Source organism: Grus americana, chromosome 22, assembly GCF_028858705.1.
Source record: "Grus americana isolate bGruAme1 chromosome 22, bGruAme1.mat, whole genome shotgun sequence".
Lineage (NCBI taxonomy): Eukaryota > Metazoa > Chordata > Aves > Gruiformes > Gruidae > Grus > Grus americana.
The window spans coordinates 6,625,345-6,646,736 of NC_072873.1; the positions used below are offsets into that span (position 1 = coordinate 6,625,345).

Genomic DNA, 21,392 nt, shown 5'->3' on the forward strand with positions numbered 1-21,392 from the left:
ACAAGGAAGGGGGCTTGCCCTTTCTGTGAGAGAGCAGTTGGAGTGCATGGAGCTCTGCCTGGGGATAGGTGATGCAGCAGCTGAGAGCATATTGGTGAGCATTAAAGAGAGCACAGGTAAGAGTGACATTGTAGTGTGTATCCGCTACAGGCCACCTGACCAGGAAGAGCCAGTGGATGAGGCCTTCTACAGACAGACAGGAGCAGCCTCACATTCACAGGCCCTGCTCCTCATGGGGAACTTCAGCCACCACAATATCTGCTAGAGGGACAACACAGCAGGACATAAGGAAGCCAGGAGTTTTCTGGAGTGCATGGACGACAACTTCATCACCCAAGTGAGAGAAGATCCAACAAGGACAGGTGTTCTGCTGGACCTCATATGTACCAACAAGGAAGAGCTCGTTGGGGATGTGAAGATCAAAGGCAGCCTGGGCTGCAGTGACAATGAAATGGTGGAGGTGGTCAGGATCCTGAGGGGAGGGAGGAGGGTAAATAGCAAGCTCACAATCCAGGCCTTTGGGGCAGCAGGCTTTGGTGTCTTTAAAGGTCTGCTTGGGAAAGTCCTGTGGAGTAAGGCCCTAGAGGCTAGAAGGGCCCAAGAAAGCTGCTGAGCATCCCAGGAACACCTCCTGCAAGCTCAAGAGCAGTCCATTCCCAAAGACCAGAAAGTCAGGAAAGCATGCCAGGAGGCCTGCAGGGATGAACAAGGAGCTCCTGGCCAAACCAGAACAGAAGAAGGAAGAAAACAGGAGAGGGAAGCCAAGACAGGTAAGCTGGGAGGAATCCAGAGGCACTGTCCAAGCATGTAGGGATGAGGTTAGGAAAGCCAAAGCCCAATTGGAACTGAATCTGGCAACGGATGTCAAAGGCATCAAGAAGGGCTATGTGCCATGCCCAAAATTGATTTTTCTCTTCCAGCATCATGCTGTCTACCCCATAATTTCCCAGTGGTAGAAGAGGGCCCACATAGCTTTGATTTTCAGCAGCATTGAAAAAACGAGGGACATCATAAACTTTGCAGGCCTCGATACCCAAATCTTGGGGAAGGCTGCTTAGTTGCATGGGTAAAATATTTAGACTCTATGAAATCTAGCAGTGCAGCCCACCTACTCCCTCCAAGTGACCATTGGAGTGAGTTGGGAGGGAGAGAAAGAGAAAGACACGGGACAGCCTTACACAAGGAAGCCCTTGGGTGAGCAGCCAAGGATTGCAGGGCTGGGAGCAGCTGGGCCCCTTCCTGTCAATGTAGCCACAGGCAACCCCACCAGCATACCCCAGGACAACATCACTTGCCTGCACTGCACCCCTCCGGCACCTGAGCTGAGTCGTCTGCTGGCACTGACACATTCCTGCCCCGGAAATCCTGGGGCCTCTCAATCCCAGCACTCAGAAGAAGCCTCCATGAGGGAATGGGTATGGCAAGAGCCAGGCAATGAAAAGGTGGCATCAAGGAAAACAACCACCCAGCCCAAGTTATTACCTTGGATGTTTTCCGTTCATCATGAGCACCTTAGAAAATTGCCACTTCCTTAGAAGCTACCTCTGGGCCTGGATGTGTTGGGTTTGCGTGGCAAGGTTTTGGTAGTGGGGGGGGCTACAGGGGTGGCTTCTGTGAGAAGCTGCTAGAAGCTTCCCCTGTGTCTGATAGAGCCAATGCCAGCTGGCTCCAAGATGGACCCACCGCTGGCCAAGGCCAAGCCAATCAGCGCCTCTGTGATAACATATTTAAGAAGGGAAAAAAACAAGTTAGAGAGAGAGCTTTTTGCAGCCGGAGATAGGAGTGAGAAGATGTGAGAAACTCTGCAGACACCAAGGTCAGTGCAGAAGGAGGGGCAGGAGGTGCTCCAGGCATCGGAGCAGAGATCCCCCTGCAGCCCGTGGTGAAGACCATGGTGAAGCAGGCTGTCCCCCTGCAGCCCATGGAGGAAGGATGAGGGGGTGTAGAGATTCCACCTGCAGCCCATGGAGGACCCCACGCTGGAGCAGGTGGAGGCACCTGAAGGAGGCTGTGGCCATGGGAATCCCATGCTGGAGCAGGCTCCTGGCAGGACCTGTGGACCCGTGGAGAGAGGATCCCACGCCAGAGTAAGTTTGCTGGCAGGACTTGTGACCCCGTGGGGGACCCACACTGGAGAAGTCTGCTCCTGAAGGTCTGCACCCCATGGGAGAGACCCACGCTGGAGCAGTTCTTGAAGGACTGTAGCCCGTGGGAAGGACTCATGTTGGAGAAGTTCGTGAAGGACTGCGTCCCGTGAGAGGGACTCCATGCTGGAGCAGGGGAACGATGAGAGGAGTCCTCCCCCTGAGGATGAAGAAGTGGCAGAAACAATGTGTGATCAACTGACCGCAACCCCCATTCCTCATCCCCCTGTGCCGCTGAGGGGGGGAGGAGGTGGAAGCCGGGAGTGAAGTTGAGCCCAGGAAGATGGGAGGGGTGGGGGGAGGTGTTTTAAGATTCCATTTTATTTCTCATTCCTCTACTCTGTTTTGCTTAGTAATAAATTAGATGAATTCCCTGTCTAAGCTCAGTCTGTTTCACTCGTGACGATAATTAGTGAGTGATCTCTCCCTGTCCTTATCTCGACCCATAAGCTTTTCATCATACCTTTTCTCCCCTGTCTAGTGAACGAGGGGAGTGATAGAGCAGCTCTGGTGGGCACCTGGCCCCCAGCCAGGGTCAGCCCACCACACTGGGGCAGGTCAGGGCCACCATAATAGCCAGCCCAGCTCCTTGATCTCTCGCCCACTTCTCTTGCCTCCTTCTCCTTGGGAACCAGGTGAGTCTGAAGCCCTTTCCCCATGTCCTTTTTCTGCTCATGCAGATGTGTACTCCTCCATCCTATGCTGAGTCATGGTGCTGCTTGCCATGAGAGGGGGTAGAGGGGTGAAAGTCTCATTCAGAGAGTGTTTGGGATTTGGCTGAAGGAGATATTCTTTTAAGAGATACACAGCAGCCTCCTTGGGCCTGGCAACACTGGTAACTCTTTTGCCTCACTGCACAGTATCTATCTCATGGCTCAGCAGGTGCCTTTGAAAGGCTCATGGAAGGGTGACTGGCTCATGGCAGGCTGCTCCTCACATGTACCTGTGCTCTGCTTCCCCTCTGCTCTGTCTCCTAGGAGCACTTCTGGACCTGAGATGTATCCTGCTATGACCAGTGACTGCCATGCCGACCCTGTGGCCCGATGTCCGCTGGCCAACGAGCATCTTTCTGGAGCATTTGAATTCAGTTTACTCATGGCACCATGAAATCCCTGTGCCGTGCCCTCACGTGAAGAACGTACAGCTATCACTTTGCCTTCAAAAAAGGCAAAACCAGCTGAGCAGCCTTGGCAAGGGGAGGACAGAGGCAAGAGAAGAACCAGCCTGACACGGGCAGGATGGGAATCTGTGCCCTCTGAGATGCATTTCTGAGACAACGCTGGCAGCAGGCCTTTACGGACAGGCCAGAGGATGTCACGTTACCCAGAACGCTCTGAGCCCTTTCTGGGGAAGCAAGAGAGCCTCGTGGGACACACCCTACTGCCCTCCCTGCCTTGCAGGGACCGTGTCCGTCTGCATGTGTAGCGCTGAGCAAGCGTGGCTGTTTGCTGCCTCCAGGAGCACAGCTCCGCAGCAGCCATCAAGGAGAAGAGGTGCCGAGCGCAGGCACCGACTGCAAGGAGGAGGTGGTGCTGCCGGTGCCGGTGCCGGTCGGGCGGGGGAAGGGGCGCGGGGCCCGTGGCCGGGCGGGGCCGGGCGGGGCGAGGCGGCCCCGGCGGGCGGAGCGGCAGCGCCCCCTGGCGGGCCCGGCCGGGGCTGTCCCCCCGCCCCCGACACACACGCCCGGCCCCGCCCGCCACCGTTCCTGCTTCGTGGTTCGTGCCCGGCCGCAGCCCCGGCTCCTCTCCCCGTGTCTCCCACGGCGCAGTAATACACCGCCGCGTCCCCGCGCCGGGGCCGGGCGAGCCACAGGGCGCTGGACCGGCGGTCTGCCGCCACCCACAGCCGCCCCGGCGGGTCCGGCACCTCTTTGGTCCCTTTATGACCGAACGTGAGGAATGCGGGGCCTCGGCCCGGGAGCTGACGGTACCAGTGGATGTAATCGTCGGTCTGTATGTTGGGGTGTGAGCAAGTGATGTTGATGGCGGTGCCCTCGGTGGTCTCTGCCGACGGCTCCTGCTGCACCTGGGCTCTGCCCACAGCCACTGCCAGAAAGGAGAAAAAGAGGGAGGGAAGGGGAAATCAAAAACTAGTTTCTATCCAGCCCTACCTGCTGTTTTTCAGAACAAATCCTGCAGAAGCAGCCAGGACCATACAGAGATGATGAGGTGCAGGGTTTCCAGAGGCTGTCGACATGTGCAGTAATGGAAGTGCCCATTAAGAATTGGTGGAGAGATGAGTGTAGGAATGAGAGTTGGAAGGGGGGAGTCATTGAGGGGAGAAAGGAAGGAGAAGACGGGAAGAGCAAGGGAGAAAGAGAGAAGCAGGAGGGCCAGAGGCGAGCCTCTTGCCCAGCGCCGGTCCCAAGCAGCCCCAGGTCCAGCGCCCCGCCACCACCGCCAGCCCCACGCACCCAGGAGCACCGCGGCCAGCCCCGCCAGCCCTGCGCCCCGGCACCGCCGCATCCCGCCGCTCTGCCGCCCGCGCCTCGCTGCCCCCCGCCAGCCCCGGCTCTCTGCTCCGCCCACCCCGCCTCCTCTCCCCTTCCCCCTGTTCCCCTCCCAGCTCCGCCCCGGGGCTGAGCCCTGCCGGGGCCGGGGAACGCGGCGCTGCCGAGCTCTGGTCCTCCCGCACCACCCGCCGCAGACCGAAGCGGGACGAGCCGCCGTCGCGGGGACATCCGGCGCTGCCGTAGCTCATGGAACCCGGCAACGGGTCGGGAGGTGCTGCTGCCCGGGGACAAGACACCCCAAAACCCCGCCCCGGGGCCCCTCCGGCTGCTCCTGCCGCCCTTGCAGCCGCTGTCGCCGGCCGAGTGGCCCGTGAACGGTCGGCAGCGGCCCCGCGAGCAGCCGCTGGCAGCACGGAGCCAGCAGGAAGGCGGCGCCGCGGGACAGAGCGGCCGCAGCGGAGCTGCCCGCAGCGACACTGGGTGTGCGGGAGTGCGGGCAGAGGCTGTCCCCGGCACGGGCACCTCGGCCACGGGGAAGGTGTTGCTGGCCAGCGGGAACCGCACAGCAACAGGGCGTGGCAGGACGTTTTGGAAGTGAAGTACCTGCTGGTTTTACAGCACTCTTATTTCCTCCAAGTGTCTCATTGGGAAACTGGGCATTTGAAACGACACCTGGAAGGAAAGGGCACGGGGTTCTGCTGGGTGCTCGCATCCATCAAGATGAAAGGAAAAGCAAGCTCTCAGGTCAAGTCTCCAGGGGATGCCATGCAGGTGTGGACTGTCAGGCACGAATGCAGGAGGAAGCAAGTGCTGAAGGGCAGTTCTCAGGGCAAGGAGGGCGAGCAGAGGAGGAGGTGGTGGGAGCAGGGGAGGTGGGACAAGTACAGGGGGAGGAGCTGAACCTCTGAGAGGACAAATCAGTGCTGCTGGGAGAGAAAGAGCACCTTTCTGGAGCCAGCTGGAGCCTTCCTGCCTCTCAAACACAAGAACAAACCCAGCCCTCCTTTCCAGCACTTTCTCAGGCAGCTTCTCTCCCCAGCTGGCATCATGACTCACAACTCCATGATCCTCCCTCCTCTTCCTCAGTCCACAGGTGTCTCATGTAGAGGGAGAATTCCTACTGACTCTAGCCCAGCCCCATCCTGCAAGACCACCTGGTGAGGTCAGCTTTCATCTCCTGATTCCTCAGGCTGAACATGAGGGGATTCAACAGGGGCATCCTTGTGGTGCAAGAAGTCAGCAGCCATGCTGTGTGCAGGGTTCTGGGATCCTGTCCTCAGGTACTTGAGGCCACGGGCACAGAATTGGGGGCCATTACATTGAGGTAGGCAGTGCAGATGGAGAAGGTGTGACACTTGCCTAAGGCAGAGTCAGGACAGATGAGATGACACACCAACAGGAGGTGAGGATGGATACTGAAATGGGTCATAGAGATGAACCCCATGTCAAGGAAGACTGTAGACTCATAGAATGGTTTGGGATGGAAGGCACTGTAAAACTCATCCAGTTCCAACCCCCTGCCATGGGCAGGGACACCCTCCACGAGACCAGGTTGCCCAAAGCCCCATCCAACCTGGCCTTGAACACTTCCAGGGATGGGGCATCCACAATCTCTCCAGGCAGCCTGTTCAATTTGACATTGACATGGACATGAGAGAGGACCTGTGTCCCACCCCAGGCACCACCAAGACTGCAGTGGATGCAGATCCACTCAGGGATGGCCAGCACATGGTCAGCAGCATTCGTCAGCCTTTCTACTTGCGCATAAAGCAAACCCCATCCTTTGGAACTCTTTATTGCTAGGGAGAGCACTGAATGTAGACTAAGGATTCAAGCTGGAGTGAAACCATCCTTGTTGGGGCCTGGAATCAGCAGCAGTGGAGTGTGAGCTTTGGAGAGGCTGGGAAAAGTGGTCTCAAGAGGCAGGGGCGGCATTTCAGGGCCTCTTCCCTGGACAGATCTCTAGCAGGCTGGTGCCATCGCCGTTCAATCTGCACTCTGGCTCCTTCTGAGGTTGGGAATCTGCTGCTCTGTGGCGCTGATGGACAGAGCACTGGAGAGTGTCCCTGCCAAGAGCAGCGTATTCCCTTGTGATGAGGGACACACAAGGACACCCCCCCCCCATGCTTATTCACACCAGCACGGAATCATGCAGAGATTTGTGCTCCCACATGCATCCACACAAACCTGGCTGCATACAAGGACACACAAGACAAGAACACATGTAGGAACGCAACGAACCATGGACTCTGCTGAGGACCCCTGGGGACTGATGAGTGTTAGGCAGGATGGGGTCAAAAACTAGCAGCACAACCCAAACACTTCCGGAGGCAACAGCAAGTGAGCATCAGAGTGAGCTGAGGAGGGAGGGAAAGAGATGGATGTGGCACGTCCTCATGCACGGGATCCCATGGTTGTCCAGCTGAGGATTGCTGGGGCTTCATCCTAAGAACGACACTGCAAACAGCCCCAACAGAGGGACTCAGGCGTGTGTCACTTGCCTGCTCTGGACCCATCCAGCACTTGGGCTGAGTCTTCTGCCCATACTGCTGCATTCCTGCCCTAGAAATTTTAGGGCCTTTCACCCCAGCGCTCAGAAGAAGCCTTCATCAGGGAATGGGCATGGCACAAACTTGGAAATGAAAAGGCAGCAGTGTTGGAAAAGAAAGCACAGCCCGTATCATTAGCTGTGATGTTTTGCAAGCAAGACGAGCTTGTCAGAAAATTGTTACCTCTGCAAAGGGTGCCTCTGGTCCTGCAGCAACACAGGGCAGGTATAAAAGCCAGCCCAAGCCCCTGCTCTCTCATCCTCTTCTCCTGTCTCCTTCTCCTTGAGAACCAGGTGAGTCTGGAGCCCCTTCTCCTCCTCTTCCAAAGTGAGAGATTTCCTTGATGGACCTCTCAGCTGAAACTGGCTCAGTCCTGTGCTGGGGCTTGAAGCATGTTACTACGGGAAAGAGAAGTGGGGAGGAGGTATGCTTAGAGAGATGCTGGGACAGGGCTGAGAGGACTTTTGGTTTCCGAATTAGGAGAGAGACTCCCTGGACCAGGCTGCTCTTTGTAGGGAAATGAAGACCGTGTGGGTCCAGCTTCCAGCTTCCCACTCAGGAGTGCCCTTGGCTCCTTTGTGACACAGAAAAGAGCAGGCTGCTCCTCACCCACCCTTGTGCTCTGCTTCCTCCCCGCCCTCTCTTCCAGGTGCACCTCCACCCTTAGAGACATGTCCTGCTACAACCAGTGCCTGCCATGCCGGCCATGTGGCCCGACCCCGCTGGCCAACAGCTGCAACGAGCCCTGTGTCAGGCAGTGCCAGAACTCCACCGTCGTCATTGAGCCGCCTGCTGTGGTGGTGACCCTGCCCGGCCCCATCCTCAGCTCCTTCCCACAGAACACCGTTGTGGGCTCGTCCACCTCTGCTGCTGTTGGCAGCATCCTCAGCTGTGATGGAGTGCCCATCACCTCTGGGTGCTGTGACCTCTCTGGCATTTCCAGCTGCTATGGTGGCAGGAGGTGCCTCCTCTGAGAAAGATGCTAGAAACACCCCACTGAGAGACCCTGAGGAACTCAGAAGATGGTGCTGGGCAGAGGATTGAGATTTTGGATGTTGATTTCACTATAGCTGGATGGCTTTGCTTTTCTCTCCCTCTTCCTTGTTTGCTTTGGTTCCCCTTGGCAGCAAGGTCTCACCAAGAGCAGCCTGGTGGGCACCATCTGTCTCCTCTGTAGCTATGGGGCAGGCAGAAAGACAGCAGGCAGGAACTTCTCCATGGCCAAGGACCACAGACTCTTGGCTGCCTCCAGGGGTCCCTGCACTGCTCTGCTTTACTTGGAGTGACTTTGTTTCCCTGTTTTGACTCATTAAAGTTCTGCTGCATTCAAGCCTGGCCTTCCACGTAGTCCTTCCCTCTGTGGACACTCCCCATGCTGCCAAAGGAGAAGGGTGTTGCTCTGGGGATGAAGGGGGTGAGGGCACATTCTCCATTCACAGAGGAATGGGATGTTGGGACAGCCGGCAGTGGCTCCTCTTTTGGGCACTGTGACATGGAGCTGAGGAAGACATCCCTGGATGCTCTGCTGCCAGTGACCATCAGGCCTTACTTTGCTGTTTCTCTGCCCACAAAAGCCCAGAAAGGCAGGAGGCCCTGAGGGGTCAGCATCCCCATGAGCTCTTGAGGAAGGGCGTTCATCTCGCTATGGTTGGAACTGCACTGCGGTGGCAGGGGGTGTGGGGTTCTGGAAGATAGTTTGCTTTGCAGAATGGCACAAGTGGTAAAGCAGGGAACAGCCTTTGGGATGGCCCATAGCCACCACTCCACCTTCATCTCCACTCCACCATCCAATCTAGGGGACCTGGCCAGCATGCATGGGCAGGAGTAGCAGGGAAATGTCGCCCATGCTGCTGAATGCGTCGATGCTGGAAATTGGAGCTGAGCATGTGGGAGGTGAGGGCAGTCAGCACAGAAATGGGGACAGAGAAACGGTGTATTTCTGAGGGAGATCAAATTGCTCTGACACAGAGCTTGCAGGAGAACATGAAGATCAGCAAGGATGAGGGTATTGGGTGCACTTCCCAAGAGAGCTGAAGGGGAAGGCACATCTCTTGACTGCTTCATGGGTCCCCCCACCTGAGAATTTCTGCTCAGGAACTGGCTGCCATTCTGGGGGGAGCAAAGAGATTTTATACCTGCAAATCTCATCCCTTCTGATGGGTGGAAATGTCTCTTGGCAGCCACTACAGCCTCATATCCTATTGCTTGCATGAAAATCCAGATGTCCTGACAAGAGTGTACAAGTGGAAGAACGGAAAACCCCCTTCCACTGTCCTGCACCAGGGACTTATGCCTAAGGAAACATCTCTCAAAACAACTGAAGGCCAAACTTTTATAAAGCCATTTCACTTCCCTGTCGGAAATCCTTCTTCCCTAGTCATGCTATCAATACCCATCATCTCCAGCAGCACAGCTGGACTTCCTATCCCTCCCACAGTAGACCTCGTAATAAGCAGAAGGTCCTTCTTCAGGATGATACCATCAGCAATTATCCTGGTGGAAGAGGGAGGGATGGCATGTCTTGTGACAGAAGGGACAGCTGCTCGTGGCTCTTGGCATGACCCCTGGTTTGCCTGTCCAAGAAAATTGATCTTGGAAAGGCAGAAAAGGGCACAAGATCTATGTGGGTGTTACAGTTCAGTCTAAGTGTATTGTTGCCAGAGGTCCTTTTTTCTATGGTGGTTCAAACCATCTACAGGCAGAGCTGCAGCTGTTATTTACACCACTCTGACTCCCCTGCTGGACCGCTAAATTGACACCCTAAGAAACAGGGATGTGAAAGCTGCTGGTAGTTGTTCACCTGTACTAAACAGCTGGCAAGGTTGTAGTGTTTGACAGTAGAAAGGATGACTAGAGGTGTTTCCGATTGAGAAAATGCTCTAAAAGCACAACTGACCACAATGGGGTAACCCTTCTGTGGATGGGATCTGCACAGTGTCCTGTCCCTGGCAAGGGGGCAACACATTGTATTGTGCAAGTAACTGAGCACTGGCACGGGTTGCCCAGGGAGGTTGCCAAGTCTCCTTCTTTAGAGATATTCAAAACTGACCCAGATACGGTCCTGGACAACTGGCTCTAGGTGGCCCTGCTTGAGCAGGGGCGTGGGACCAGATGACCTCCAGAGGTGCCTTCCAACCTCAACTCTTCTGTGATTCTCTCATTCTGTCAGAGCAGCTGACATAGAGCAGCTCAGGGTCCTAAGCATCTGAAGGGAGGTAAGGTTACCTATACTGTCCTCTCTTTCTTTCTGTTCTTAGCGCTAATAGATGGCATTTGAAGGAATGCTTTGAAGAGTCTGAGTGCCTTTCTTACTGGGACCAGTCACGCTCATTTCTGGAGTCTTAGCCTCAGTGTTTGCAGGCTGTGGGGAGTCTGGCTTGTCCTAGACACATAATGTTCTGCAGCTGTGTAAATCCCCCAGTGAAACTCCACTTCCTTTCCAGATCTAGGGCTGGTTTCATACCCCCACATCTCCCTTAAGGAGATCACTAAGGGTAGATGGGAACATGTAAGTCTGGAGGAGTTTCTTCAATTGTAATGCAAGCATGTGCGTACACAAACTTTGTGAGTGTGAGAGTATTTGCTCCATCTGCTTTCCAGGGGCTGTCCAGTCAGCACTCAGAACCCCCTTCGATGCATCATCCAGTGAACTTGTGCATGTCCAAATGGCAGTAGGAACTCCCTAGGTCTTTCTTCTTCTCCTGTGGGTGCTGCTTCATTCTCAGAGAGTCTGCTGGGAGGCTCAGGGATGTGGTAGACCTGCGGAGAAGCCGTGTCAGTAAAATCTGAGGAGAACCTCTCTCTGCCTTTCTTCATAGGGCAGGGGTTCCATCCCTCTGATTGTTTTTGTGGCCCTCCTCTGGACCTGCTCTAACAGACTCTGTAGACTCTCCACACAGTCAGTGAGGAGACATCAGCTCCCACACTTGACTTAGCCCATCCCAAAGCAGATGTGCATGGTAAATGGGACAAACCATCCTTCTGGAGACACTGATCCTGCATTTCATCATTTGTGGCCTCTGAACTCCCCAGCTAGCATGAGCTCGTATCATGGCCTGCCTACCTGGTCACCTCTGCACGGCTTGCTTCATCATGCGATGATCAGAAGTGAACACACAAACTCTCCTACCAGCCCTTACACCACCTCCATGCCATGGCTAAAGGCCATATCCATGTCCAGGGTACTCTAGGACAGACAGAGAGCAGGGAGAGGCCTTCTGTGTCAGTGAAAGTGTCATGCTGGGAACCTCACTCTCATCAGCTGCATCTCCGGCTCTCACCGAGTGCAGACCAGTCTTCCCTCAGCCACACTGAACCCTTGGACACAGGACATGCAGAAGAAGACTCTGTCAAGTCCACGACCTGTGCAGTGGCCCTGGGCAGTGCAGACAGCCTCTCTTTGGGTGTCTTGAGTCTTCCCAATTGACTCTACATGTCTAGAGGGCTAGATTTGTGTGTGTGCCTGTGTGTGTGTCTGTGCGTGTGTGTTGTCTGAGCCAGCTGTTTACTTCATCTTGAGTGATCTTTTCTGGACTCTTCCAGCATGTGAGATGAGTCCTCTGCCCACACTGACGTGTTCTGCATGGGAAATGCTTGGGCCTCTCATCCTGTCACACAGAAGATGCCTTCACTGAGGAATGTGCCTGGCATAAAGCAGGACATGAAGAGACAGCAGTGCAGGAAGCCAGAACACAGCCCACAGCATTAGCTGGGATGTTTTGCATTCAAGATGAGCTTGTCAGAAAATAATCACCTCTACAAGGGATGCCTCTGGCAGCAAAGGTCCATGATAAAAGCCAGCCCAACTCCTCACTTCCTCAGCCACTTCTCTTGCCTCCTTCTCCTTGGGAACCAGGTGAGTCGGAAGCTCCTTCTCCTTCTCTGATTTCTCTAAAAGGAGGTCTCATCTCAGTGGGCTTCTCAGGTGACACCAGCTTTGTTCTGTGCCAGATGTTGGGGCTGCTTGTCACGAGAGAGGGAAGTGGGGAGAAGGTTAGGCATGGAGGGAAGCTGGGACTGTACTGAGGTGGCTTCTGGAATCAGGGGCTAAACAGTGGCTGCATAGGAGCTCTGTGGCTTTTATGGGCCCTGGCAGGACGAGGCCAAGAAGCTCTCATACATCTCTGCTGAGCCTCCACCTCCTGGCCCTGCATGTTCTTTGGCTCCCTCATGGTGTGGTGACAGGCTGCTCCTCACACATCGCCATGTTTTGCTTCCTCCCTACTCTCTCTCCCAGGTGAACCTCTGCCCCAAGACATGTCCTGCTACGACCAGTGCCAGCCCTGCCTGCCCTGCCAGCCCTGTGGCCCGACCCCGCTGGCCAACAGCTGCAATGAGCCTTGTGTCAGGCAGTGCCAGAACTCCAACGTCGTCATCCAGCCCTCCCCCGTGGTGGTGACCCTGCCCGGCCCCATCCTCAGCTCCTTCCCACAGAACACCGTTGTGGGCTCGTCCACCTCCGCTGCCATTGGCAGCATCCTCAGCTGTGATGGAGTGCCCATCACCTCTGGGTGCTGTGACCTCTCCTGTATCACCAGCTGCTACTGTGGCTGCAGATGCCCCCCCTGCTAAAGATACTGGCAACGGCCTCGGACAAGGACCCCCAGGAACTCTGAACATGATGCTGGACAGAGGATCAAAATTTGTGGCATCGTTTTAAGGGCAGCTTAAACCATCTGTGGCTTGCACAGCAAGGGCAAGACTGGGCCAGCCTGAGCTCTCTGAAACTACGGCCAATGCCTACCTTTCCTCTCTTCCCCTCACACTTTTCCTCTCTTGTCTTTGGTGTCTTGTGCTTACCTCACAGCATGGAGTAATCTTCTTGACTGTCTCCTTTGCCAGGCAGGTCAACAGGTTGGTCCTGTGGGAACTCTGTCAACAGGAAAAGAGAAACAGATTCTTTGCTGCTCCTGCTTGTCCCCGCACTGGGGACCTCCACTTGGATTGACCTCATTTCCCTCTTTAGACTCAGTAATAAATTGATGCAACCTTGTCTGTGTCCCTCCGGTGGTCTTTCCATCTGCATACTGACCGCCGAGAGAGAATGACATTGCTTTGAGCGGCAATTAGGAGGAGCCATCATGACTCCTATACAGGCATTGGAGGGTGGGACACACTGCAGGAAGTCTTCTTTCAGGTTCTGCCTCGTGAGGCTGAGGAAGACAACCCTAGTTACTCCACAGCCAATGGCCATCAGCCCTTGCCTTGCTGTGTCTCCTCTCAGAAATACCCCCTTGGCCCTGGAGCATGTCATGTGAACAGGAATCCTGACAACTACTGTCCTCCAGAGAGGACCTGTGGGCATGTGGGCTGTGCCAGGGAGGTCCCCCAAGGTCATGGAGAAGAGTGCTCCTCTTGCTTTGGGAGGAGCTGTACTGGAGAAGGAGAGTCAGAAGAATACGTTGCTAAAGGATGGCTGGAATTGGGAATGGGAAAATAGCCATGCAGATGGCCCACAGTCCTCAGTCTACCTGTCCCACCCCTCCATCATCTGATCTTGGGGCCATTGTCATCACACCTGGGCATGGGCAGCAGGGACAGCTTCCCCATGCAGCCCTATCCCCCTTCAGCACAGCATCTGGCATGGCCCAGTTGTTGCCAACCTCTTGGCTGAGGTGTTCACAAGTTAGTGTTGATATCGGCAACAGCAGGCCATGCACTGGAATCCCTCTGAACCCAACACCCTCTCGGGTGAAGGCAGCCCCAGGACAGTGACTGCTGCTCAGACATGCAACACTGCTCTCTGTTGCCTTGCCTTCCTCCAGCACAGCTTTCCTGAGGCCCAGGACCTCAACGGCCCCACAAGTGCCACAACGCAACTCTGGTCCAGAAAGGTGCTGTGCGAGAGGAGATACCCCCAGCTCTGCAGAGACCTGGCAGTCACAGCAGGATTTGGTTCTGCACTCAGCATGAATCATGAGCTGTCCCTGAATGGCCCAGGGCACGCACCAGCCCAACCACAGGGCACAGGTTGGAGTGCCTTCCCCCAGGCACCAAGCTCCTTCGGCATTCCCAGAGCCCTGGGGCTGAAGTGGCCCCGGTGCTTTGTGCAGCATTGCTGCTCCCACACACAGGCTGAACAACCAGACTGGGGTCCTCAGGAGTCTCCAGGGGCTTTTCTACCTCTGTCTTCTTTTCTTCTGGAAAGACAGGAGTTATTTTCCCCCTTTTCTGATTGCTCTGCTCTCGTGTGCCAAGTATTTTTGAAGAGCAGTTGTAGAGACCTTAGGTTTCTCATAGGCCACCAAACCTGGTTTCTGGAGAATGTCCCTCGTTTCAGCATGCAAAGAGTAGACTGTATCAGCCCTCATGTCATCCCTGGGTAACAGCAGCACTTGTAGCTGCTTGAACTAATTTGCAGGCACCAGATATATTTTTTCCACATTGTCCATCCCTCCTTTACCAAAAGCCTTGTAATGAGCAAAACTTGAGTCCTCCACAAATTTGATAATGGGCTATTTACAGAGCACGTCCTGCTACAGCGGTTGGCAGGAACTGTAACCCCAGAGAATATTCTCAGGCCAACAGAGAGCAAGCGGTTGGCATTCACCAGTGAGCAAGCAGCTGCAAGTGAGCAGCTGCACATCATCAGAGCAGGTGAAAGGGAGATAGAGAGGATTTTCTCTGGCAGCTTGTTGAGCCCCAAAGCCCCAGTGCAGTGGAGAAGGAGGTAGTGTCTGCCTCTAGTATTAAGGTAAAGGCAACCCCTGGCATGGTGAAGGAAAGAAAAGGTGAGGCGAGGGGAGGCAAGGCATGGCAAAAGTGTATGATCTCAGGAAGGAAGGTCAGGCTTTGCAGGGACATTAAAGAGCTGTTGTTCACATTTGCAAGGATAAGACATGTATGGCTGTTGTGTTTTAACCCACCAGGCAGCTAAAACAACCACACAGCTGTTTGCTGTTCGCTCACTCCCCCACCCAGTGGGATGGGGAAGAGAAGTGGAAAAAAAGGTAAAACTCATGGGTTGACATAAAGACAGTTTAATAGGCCAGAAAAGGAGGAAAATAACAACAACAACAATAATGATGGTAAATACTAGGGAAAACAAGTGATGTAGAGCACAATTGCTCACCACCCGCAGACCACCAGTGCCCAGCTATTTCCGGAGTCATGGTCCCAGCTCCTTTGAATGGAAAAGGGACTACATCTAACAGACTTAGTGAACCACCTCTTTTCACCTTCCACACACCTTTACAGTGACCTCTGCTGAAGTTCCTCAGGTGTGTGAGTTCCTCAAGATGCTGAAAGGCTCCTGTTCCCAGAGAAAGCTGGATCTTTTGAAGGTAGGCTCCGGGACGAAACCCCATCTTGAGTTCAACCTTTCAAGTGTCTCCCTGCAACACCTGCAGCAATGCTAATCCATGGCAGTCACTTTTCAGGATGCCTGAGAGGTTGCAAACATGAAGGAAAAGGGAAAAATTGGACGAATGAGCAAACGGTTCGAGATGTAAGGTGGGTGTAGTAACACACTCAGGTCACTTGAAATACCACTCTGGAAGAAGTTAGTTTGCACTGCCATATTCCAAAATCTGTATTGTTTTCTCCCCAGATATACTGCGTTTCCTACAAGACCCGGAATCCTCTCTTGTGGGTCTTTCTGTACAGCCCAGCATGAGGACAGACCTGAATTCCACCTCCAGGTGGGATCCAAATCATCACTTTCTTACCTCATCCAGGTGGGAATGGGGCTTCTCATCCACCTTCCAGTACCTCACAGAGACACTTTTCTCTAGGTGACTCACTCTCTTTGCCTCCTTCTCTTTCCCTCTGACCCATGTCTCCTTTGGATATACTCCCCATTCCATCTCTTCCACAAAACCTAAACTTCCTTTGCCATCTCGGAAGGCCTCACTGCCAACAGCCACTGACATGGCCTACTGAGGGGACATCACTGCAGGCACTAGACTATACCGGCCTGCCACCATGGCTGCTTTTGTCAGCTTCCCCCAGAGCTTTCCCCCTTCCAGGGCCAGCTCTTTGCTTTCCAAAACAGAATTAGCGCAACAAGACAGGTGTGCAAAGAGGGACAAACTAGATCCCAGTAATGCACATCCCAGAAATGCATCCACTAGCATTTTTGTGTTGGGCAGAGAATCCAGAGGGACTCAGGGACACAGGGACTCCCCCCAGCCAAGTACTGGTGAGTCCCCAGAGCTGGAGGAGAAACATGAGAAGCAGGGGGACAGCTCAAGCAGTTGAACAGGGAATCTTGTCCAGTGCCTGACAGATGGGTCTTGCTCACAAGGTGAGGCTTTCACTGATCCCCAGATGCCCAGCTAGGAGGACGTTTTTCTTCCTTGGATTTCTTTGGCTAGGAGGGAAGGCCACAGGAGCAGTCATGTCTCCTACCAAGAGCCCCCTTCTCCAGCAGTTGTCATTGGTGGACACTGAGGGAAGAGTTAGAGCTGGACAAGCAGCTGGGGTATTTCTCCTGAATACTCACTGCTGTGTCCTGCTCAGTTTCAGCAGATCAGTGTTGTTTCTGAGCCTGCCGTGGCAATGCACCCTGGGGGAAAGGAAGGCCAACAGCATCCTGGGCTGCAGTAGGAAGAGCGTGGCCAGCAGGACAAGGGACCTGACGCTTCCTCTCTACTTCGCGCTTGTCAGGCCACCTCTGGAGTGCCAGTTCTGGGCTCCCAAGTACAAAAAAGATGTCAGAGTGAGCCCAGGAAAATGGTGCAGGGACTGAAGCGTCATTCCGGTGAAGAAAGTCTGAGAGATCTGGCAGTGTTCAGCATGGGGAAGAGAAAGCTCGTGGGGGATCTTGGCAATGTGTGTAAATATGTGATGGGAGGGAATGAAGAGGAGAGTCTTCTCAGTAGTGCCAACTGACAGGAGAAGAGGCAGTGGGCACCAGTTTACAAACCTGACCGAACATGGTCCTGGGCACCCTGCTCTACGTGACCTGGCTTGAACAGGGGCTGCATGGTCTCAAAAGGTGCCTCCCAGCATAAGCAATTCTGCGATTCATTGAAATATGCTCGGATTTTCTCCCTGCTGCACAGGCTGGGGAGGCAGAGACCCAGCCTCACCACAGCACCAGTGTGTGGGTGCTGGGCAGGATGAGCTTAGACCTCCATGCAAGGAGAGGTGGGGAAAGAATTGCTCCCCAGGGTACACCCTCCCCTTTTTGCACAGTACTGCACACTGAGGGCACGGGTGTAGGCTCAGAATCCAGAGAGAAAGTGCTGTCATGGAGCTCTGCATCCTGCACACACAGAAGCACCTGGGAGTCCTCTGCAGACTGCACAGAGGAGAACCTCCCTGAATCCACGCAAGCTTTGTACTTGCTCACCACAGCAGCACCTGAGGGGACTGGTTTGGGAGCTGCTGGTACCAGTAGATGTAGGGATTGGGATCGGTGGTGGAGAAATCGCAGTGCAGCGTTGTGTTGTGTCCTGCCTGGATGGTCCTTTCTGGAGGGAATTGGAGCACAGAGTCCTTGGGCACGTCACCTGTACAGGCAGAAAGGAATTTCAACGCTCCTTGCACTGACCCAGCCTTCCCCTCACGAGTTGGGCCATTCCTACACAGGCTGACAGCATTTTACCTGAGCCTGGATCTGTCCCCAGGTAGCCATCACTGCTTTTCAATCCTCCTTAGGGATGATGTTGGTTTGCGGGGAGAATCGTGTCTGCGGTGTGTTGAAGCCCTCTGCAGCCCTGGAGATCAACCACAAGCAGGACATGAAATGTTCAAGGGACCTGAGACACAGTGGAGTGCAGGCCCCTGAGGGCTGCTGTCCACACTCCATCAATGCTGCCTAGAGTCCCCTGAGATAAATAGGGGCACGCAAAGCCTCCACCAGGGCTGGCAGAGCAGACCCACATCACTTGGGAGAGGCAGGCCATCCTGGAACAGCAGTAGGACAACAACTAAGTACCCTGGGGCTTCTCAGGTGACCTGGATGATGCTTCAGGAGTAACAGATTCCAACTCAGAGGGTGAGATCAAGCTGGAAAGTCAGCACCCTCCAGATGAGCTTCCACATGCAGTGCTGGGGTGGGATTGCCTGGGAATACGTCCCCAGAGCCATTCCTGTTGCCTGTGGGAGGAAACAAGATCACAGAGATGTGGTTACCAGCTGTTGGACAGAGAAACTGTCATGGACTCAGGAACATAGGGGCTCCCTCCAGCACTGGTGATTCCCCTGAGAAGGAGAAGAGACATGAAAAAGAGCAGGACCCTTCTCCAGCAGTGGACGAGTACAGGAAGGGCTTGAACAGAGAATCTTGTCCTGTGTCTGGCTGATGGGTCTTTTCACTTGCTGAGGGTTTAGCTGACATCCAGATGCTGGGCAAGGAAGAGCTCTTCCCTTCTTGGGCTACTATGGCCACGTGGCAAAACCATAAGAGCAGTTGTGTCTCCTAACAAAAGCTTCCTTCTCCAGCTGTGGCCATCAGTGGAGGCACAGGGAAAGGGAACAAGAAGACAAGCTGATAGGTTGCTTGCCCTGAGTACTCACTCCAGTGTACCAGCTATTTTAAGGAGAGGGCATTTACATGCCTGGTTTGGCTTGTGCGTGGTGTAACCTGCAATGGGTCTGCACCAGGTCAGGTTTCTTGGATCCTTTTCATCATCAAAGACCCTGGATCTAGACACAGCTGTAAAAGTCACGCTGCCATGTGCTACACAGCAGCACAGGCCAGGGAGGCAGAGATCCAGCCTCACCACAGCCTCCAGGTGCCACTGCTGGGCAGGCTGAGCTCAGAGCTATATGCAAGCAGTGGCAGGGAGGGAAGCGCCCCTCAGAGCATGCCCCACGTTTCTGTGCAGTGCTGCATACTGTGGGCACTGCTGTGGGCTCAGTGCACAGAAATAGGCAGTGCCATCCTGGAGCTCGGCATCCCGCACATGCAGAAACACCTGCGAGGTCTCCACAGACAGTGTAGAGGAGAACCTCCCTGAATCCACTTGAGGTTTCCATTTGTCCACCCGCAGCAGCATCTGAGGGGACTGAGTCTGGCACTGCTGGTACCAAAACATGTATGGATTGGAATAGCTGGTGGAGAAATTGCAGTGCAGAGTCGCGTTGTGTCCCACCTGGATGGTCATTTCTGCTGGGAACTGGAGCACAGAGTCCTTTTGGGCATGACCTGTAAAGCCAGAAGGAGCTTTCAGCTTTGCTTGCCTGTGTCTGTGTCCATCTGTCACTTCATCAGCTTGCTAACTGTCCCCACTTCCCATCTCACTTTTCTCTGAAGCCTCTGAAATGCTGAGCTGTTTGTCCCTGCACACTTCTTTCTGCAGGTTCTTGTCACTTCTCACCCCCCCACCCCCATCTCCCTGCTTTTCATGCTGGTCTTTCAGTCCACTGATTCTCTCCATATCTGCCTCTGAGCTATGTTAACTGCTCGTCTCTCCTTCAGCAGTAGAAGACGTGAGCTGCTCCTCTCCCACCTCTGACCATATCTTCTTGCTAGAACAGCTCCTCCATATGGCACAACACGTCCTCTGACCTTGCCCTGTCCTTGTATGGCATTTCAGCTCCTCTTGCACCGAGTTAGCCTTCACTGTTTGTCCCCCAAGGTTTACGACCACCCCTACAGAGACTGGTAGCATTGTCTGCAATACATCTAGGAGAGAAGCTCCTGGATGCCTCATTGCTCCATTTCCTAGCAGCTTTCCTTCTTTCAGGCTGCCTATGTATTAGCGGCACATTCAGGAATGCTCAGTACCTGCCAATGTAAAGTGAGGTCATGTTCCTCCTCTTATGCCCATTCCTCCTGACATGTCCCAGATTATTTGCAGTACCCGTCTGCAGCCCCTGCTCTCCCTACAGAAACACTCCCAGTTTCCCTGGGGAGTCAGGACTCACGTCTCCCCGCTTCCACCACCAGCTGCACAAACCCTTGCCTCATTCTCCCCAGCCTGAAAGTCACATCTCACCAAAGTCTGCCAGTTCCACCAGGGCTGCCAGGAAAATGAGGACCATGTCACGCTCTCCCTTCGTGGGGTGCCCAAGGACCTGCCAGCACGAGGGTCCTGATGCTTGCAACTTCCCATCTTCTGCTGCCTCTGCCAGATCAAAGAGGCCTCCAAACCACAGCCCAGAGGGTGGAGCAAAACTCTCTCCCTGCTGCTCCAGGAAGGCCTCTTTGGGTCTTTCCCCCAAACTCTACCATGGACCCGTCTTGGGAAAGCTGAATAAGGGAAACTAATTAGCGTAGAACAATTTTAAAAGAGAATATATAATTTGGCAACACTTGCGTCAGGCCCCACAAACTCAGGGTTCACCTGTCTCATGCTCCAGTATGAAAGAAAACAATTAGTAAAATAGTTGGAATGTAGAAACCAGATAAGAGAAGCTGCAAATTAGGGAACAGTCCTTGGGTACGAACTAGAAAAAAGACAAAAAGTTTGAGGCATCCTGATAAAGGGGGCCCGATATGCCAACAAGCCTGGGACCATCTGGGCAGGACAGATAACAAGGTTGCTGAGCTTGCAAAATGGAGAAATGAAGAAGAGGTCACCCAGCTGTGTACACTGAAGAAGAGGAGAAAGAGGAAGATTTGAGGAGGACGACCCCTGACGACCACCCGAGAAAGAAACTGTGCAGGCATATCAGGACAGTAGCATATATTCATGAGTTCCTGGAATAATAATTAATATGTATTAAATTTATCAGAAACCTAATGAATATGTAACTGTTATGTAATATAAATCATGTGCAATTTGTTTCTCGTTGAGACGCATTTTCATGGAAATATCCCGGTGCGACTCCCAGCACTGCAATAAAGGATACCTGCTTAATAATCACATTGGCTATTGAGTGAATTTTTTTTGATTCAAAGCCCTCCAGAGAGATTACAGACTCATGGTTTCAGTATGACACATCCATCAAAGGGACAGGCATCCCTCACAAACTTCTCCTGACATCAACCACCTAGCCAGCTGCACAGGCCTGCACCCAGCCCTGCAGGAGATGGAGAAGGCACCCCTGCACCCACCCATGTCCACCCTGTCCCTGGGAGTGTCCGGATGGAGAAAGGACCAGGCACACAAGGAAGTGCCTGGGCCCAGGTGTTGCACACTCTTTCCCTTCACCTCTGGCCATAGAGGAGGCACCTGAAGAGAAACACAACTGTAAAGAGCATCTGCTGCAGAAAACAGCCGCACAGGGACAGACACGCTCCCTCCCTCTGGCAGGAAGAAGACTCTGCAACACAGCTCTCTGTTGTACAGGCAGTCCCTCTGTGTCCCTTCGCCTACCCACATTACCCACAACCTCCAGCTGCTTGTCCCACCC

General features: G+C 54.1%; 1 protein-coding gene and 2 gene segments (V, D, J or C); 1 reads left to right on the top strand and 2 right to left on the bottom strand.

Moving 5' to 3' along the window:
• Positions 1–214: 214 nt before the first annotated feature.
• On the bottom strand, positions 215–4,609 carry LOC129195223 (T cell receptor alpha variable 4-like). The segment is given in 3 exon segments: positions 215–400; positions 3,906–4,189; positions 4,558–4,609. Coding segments are annotated over 3 exon segments (522 nt in total).
• A 4,371-nt stretch (positions 4,610–8,980) lies between these two features.
• Positions 8,981–12,716, top strand: LOC129195224 (feather keratin Cos2-3-like). Its single transcript, XM_054801060.1, has 4 exons — positions 8,981–9,038; positions 10,589–10,653; positions 11,854–12,004; positions 12,382–12,716. Exons 1-4 carry the CDS (start codon positions 8,981–8,983, stop codon positions 12,714–12,716), a joined length of 609 nt encoding a protein of 202 aa, XP_054657035.1.
• A 5,504-nt stretch (positions 12,717–18,220) lies between these two features.
• On the bottom strand, positions 18,221–20,078 carry LOC129195225 (T cell receptor alpha variable 10-like). The segment is given in 3 exon segments: positions 18,221–18,293; positions 18,930–19,239; positions 20,033–20,078. Coding segments are annotated over 3 exon segments (429 nt in total).
• Positions 20,079–21,392: the final 1,314 nt, after the last annotated feature.

What these genes read in the sequence shown, in the direction of transcription:
- LOC129195224 (XM_054801060.1), top strand. Translation starts at nt 8,981, where the DNA reads ATGTCGCCCATGCTGCTGAATGCGTCGATGCTGGAAATTGGAGCTGAG. An exon ending in CTAAGGGTAGATGGGAACAT is followed by an intron (nt 10,654 to 11,853) that starts GTAAGTCTGGAG and finishes CCACAGCATTAG; the next exon opens with CTGGGATGTTTTGCATTCAA. An exon ending in TCTCCTTGGGAACCAGGTGA is followed by an intron (nt 12,005 to 12,381) that starts GTCGGAAGCTCC and finishes TCTCTCTCCCAG; the next exon opens with GTGAACCTCTGCCCCAAGAC.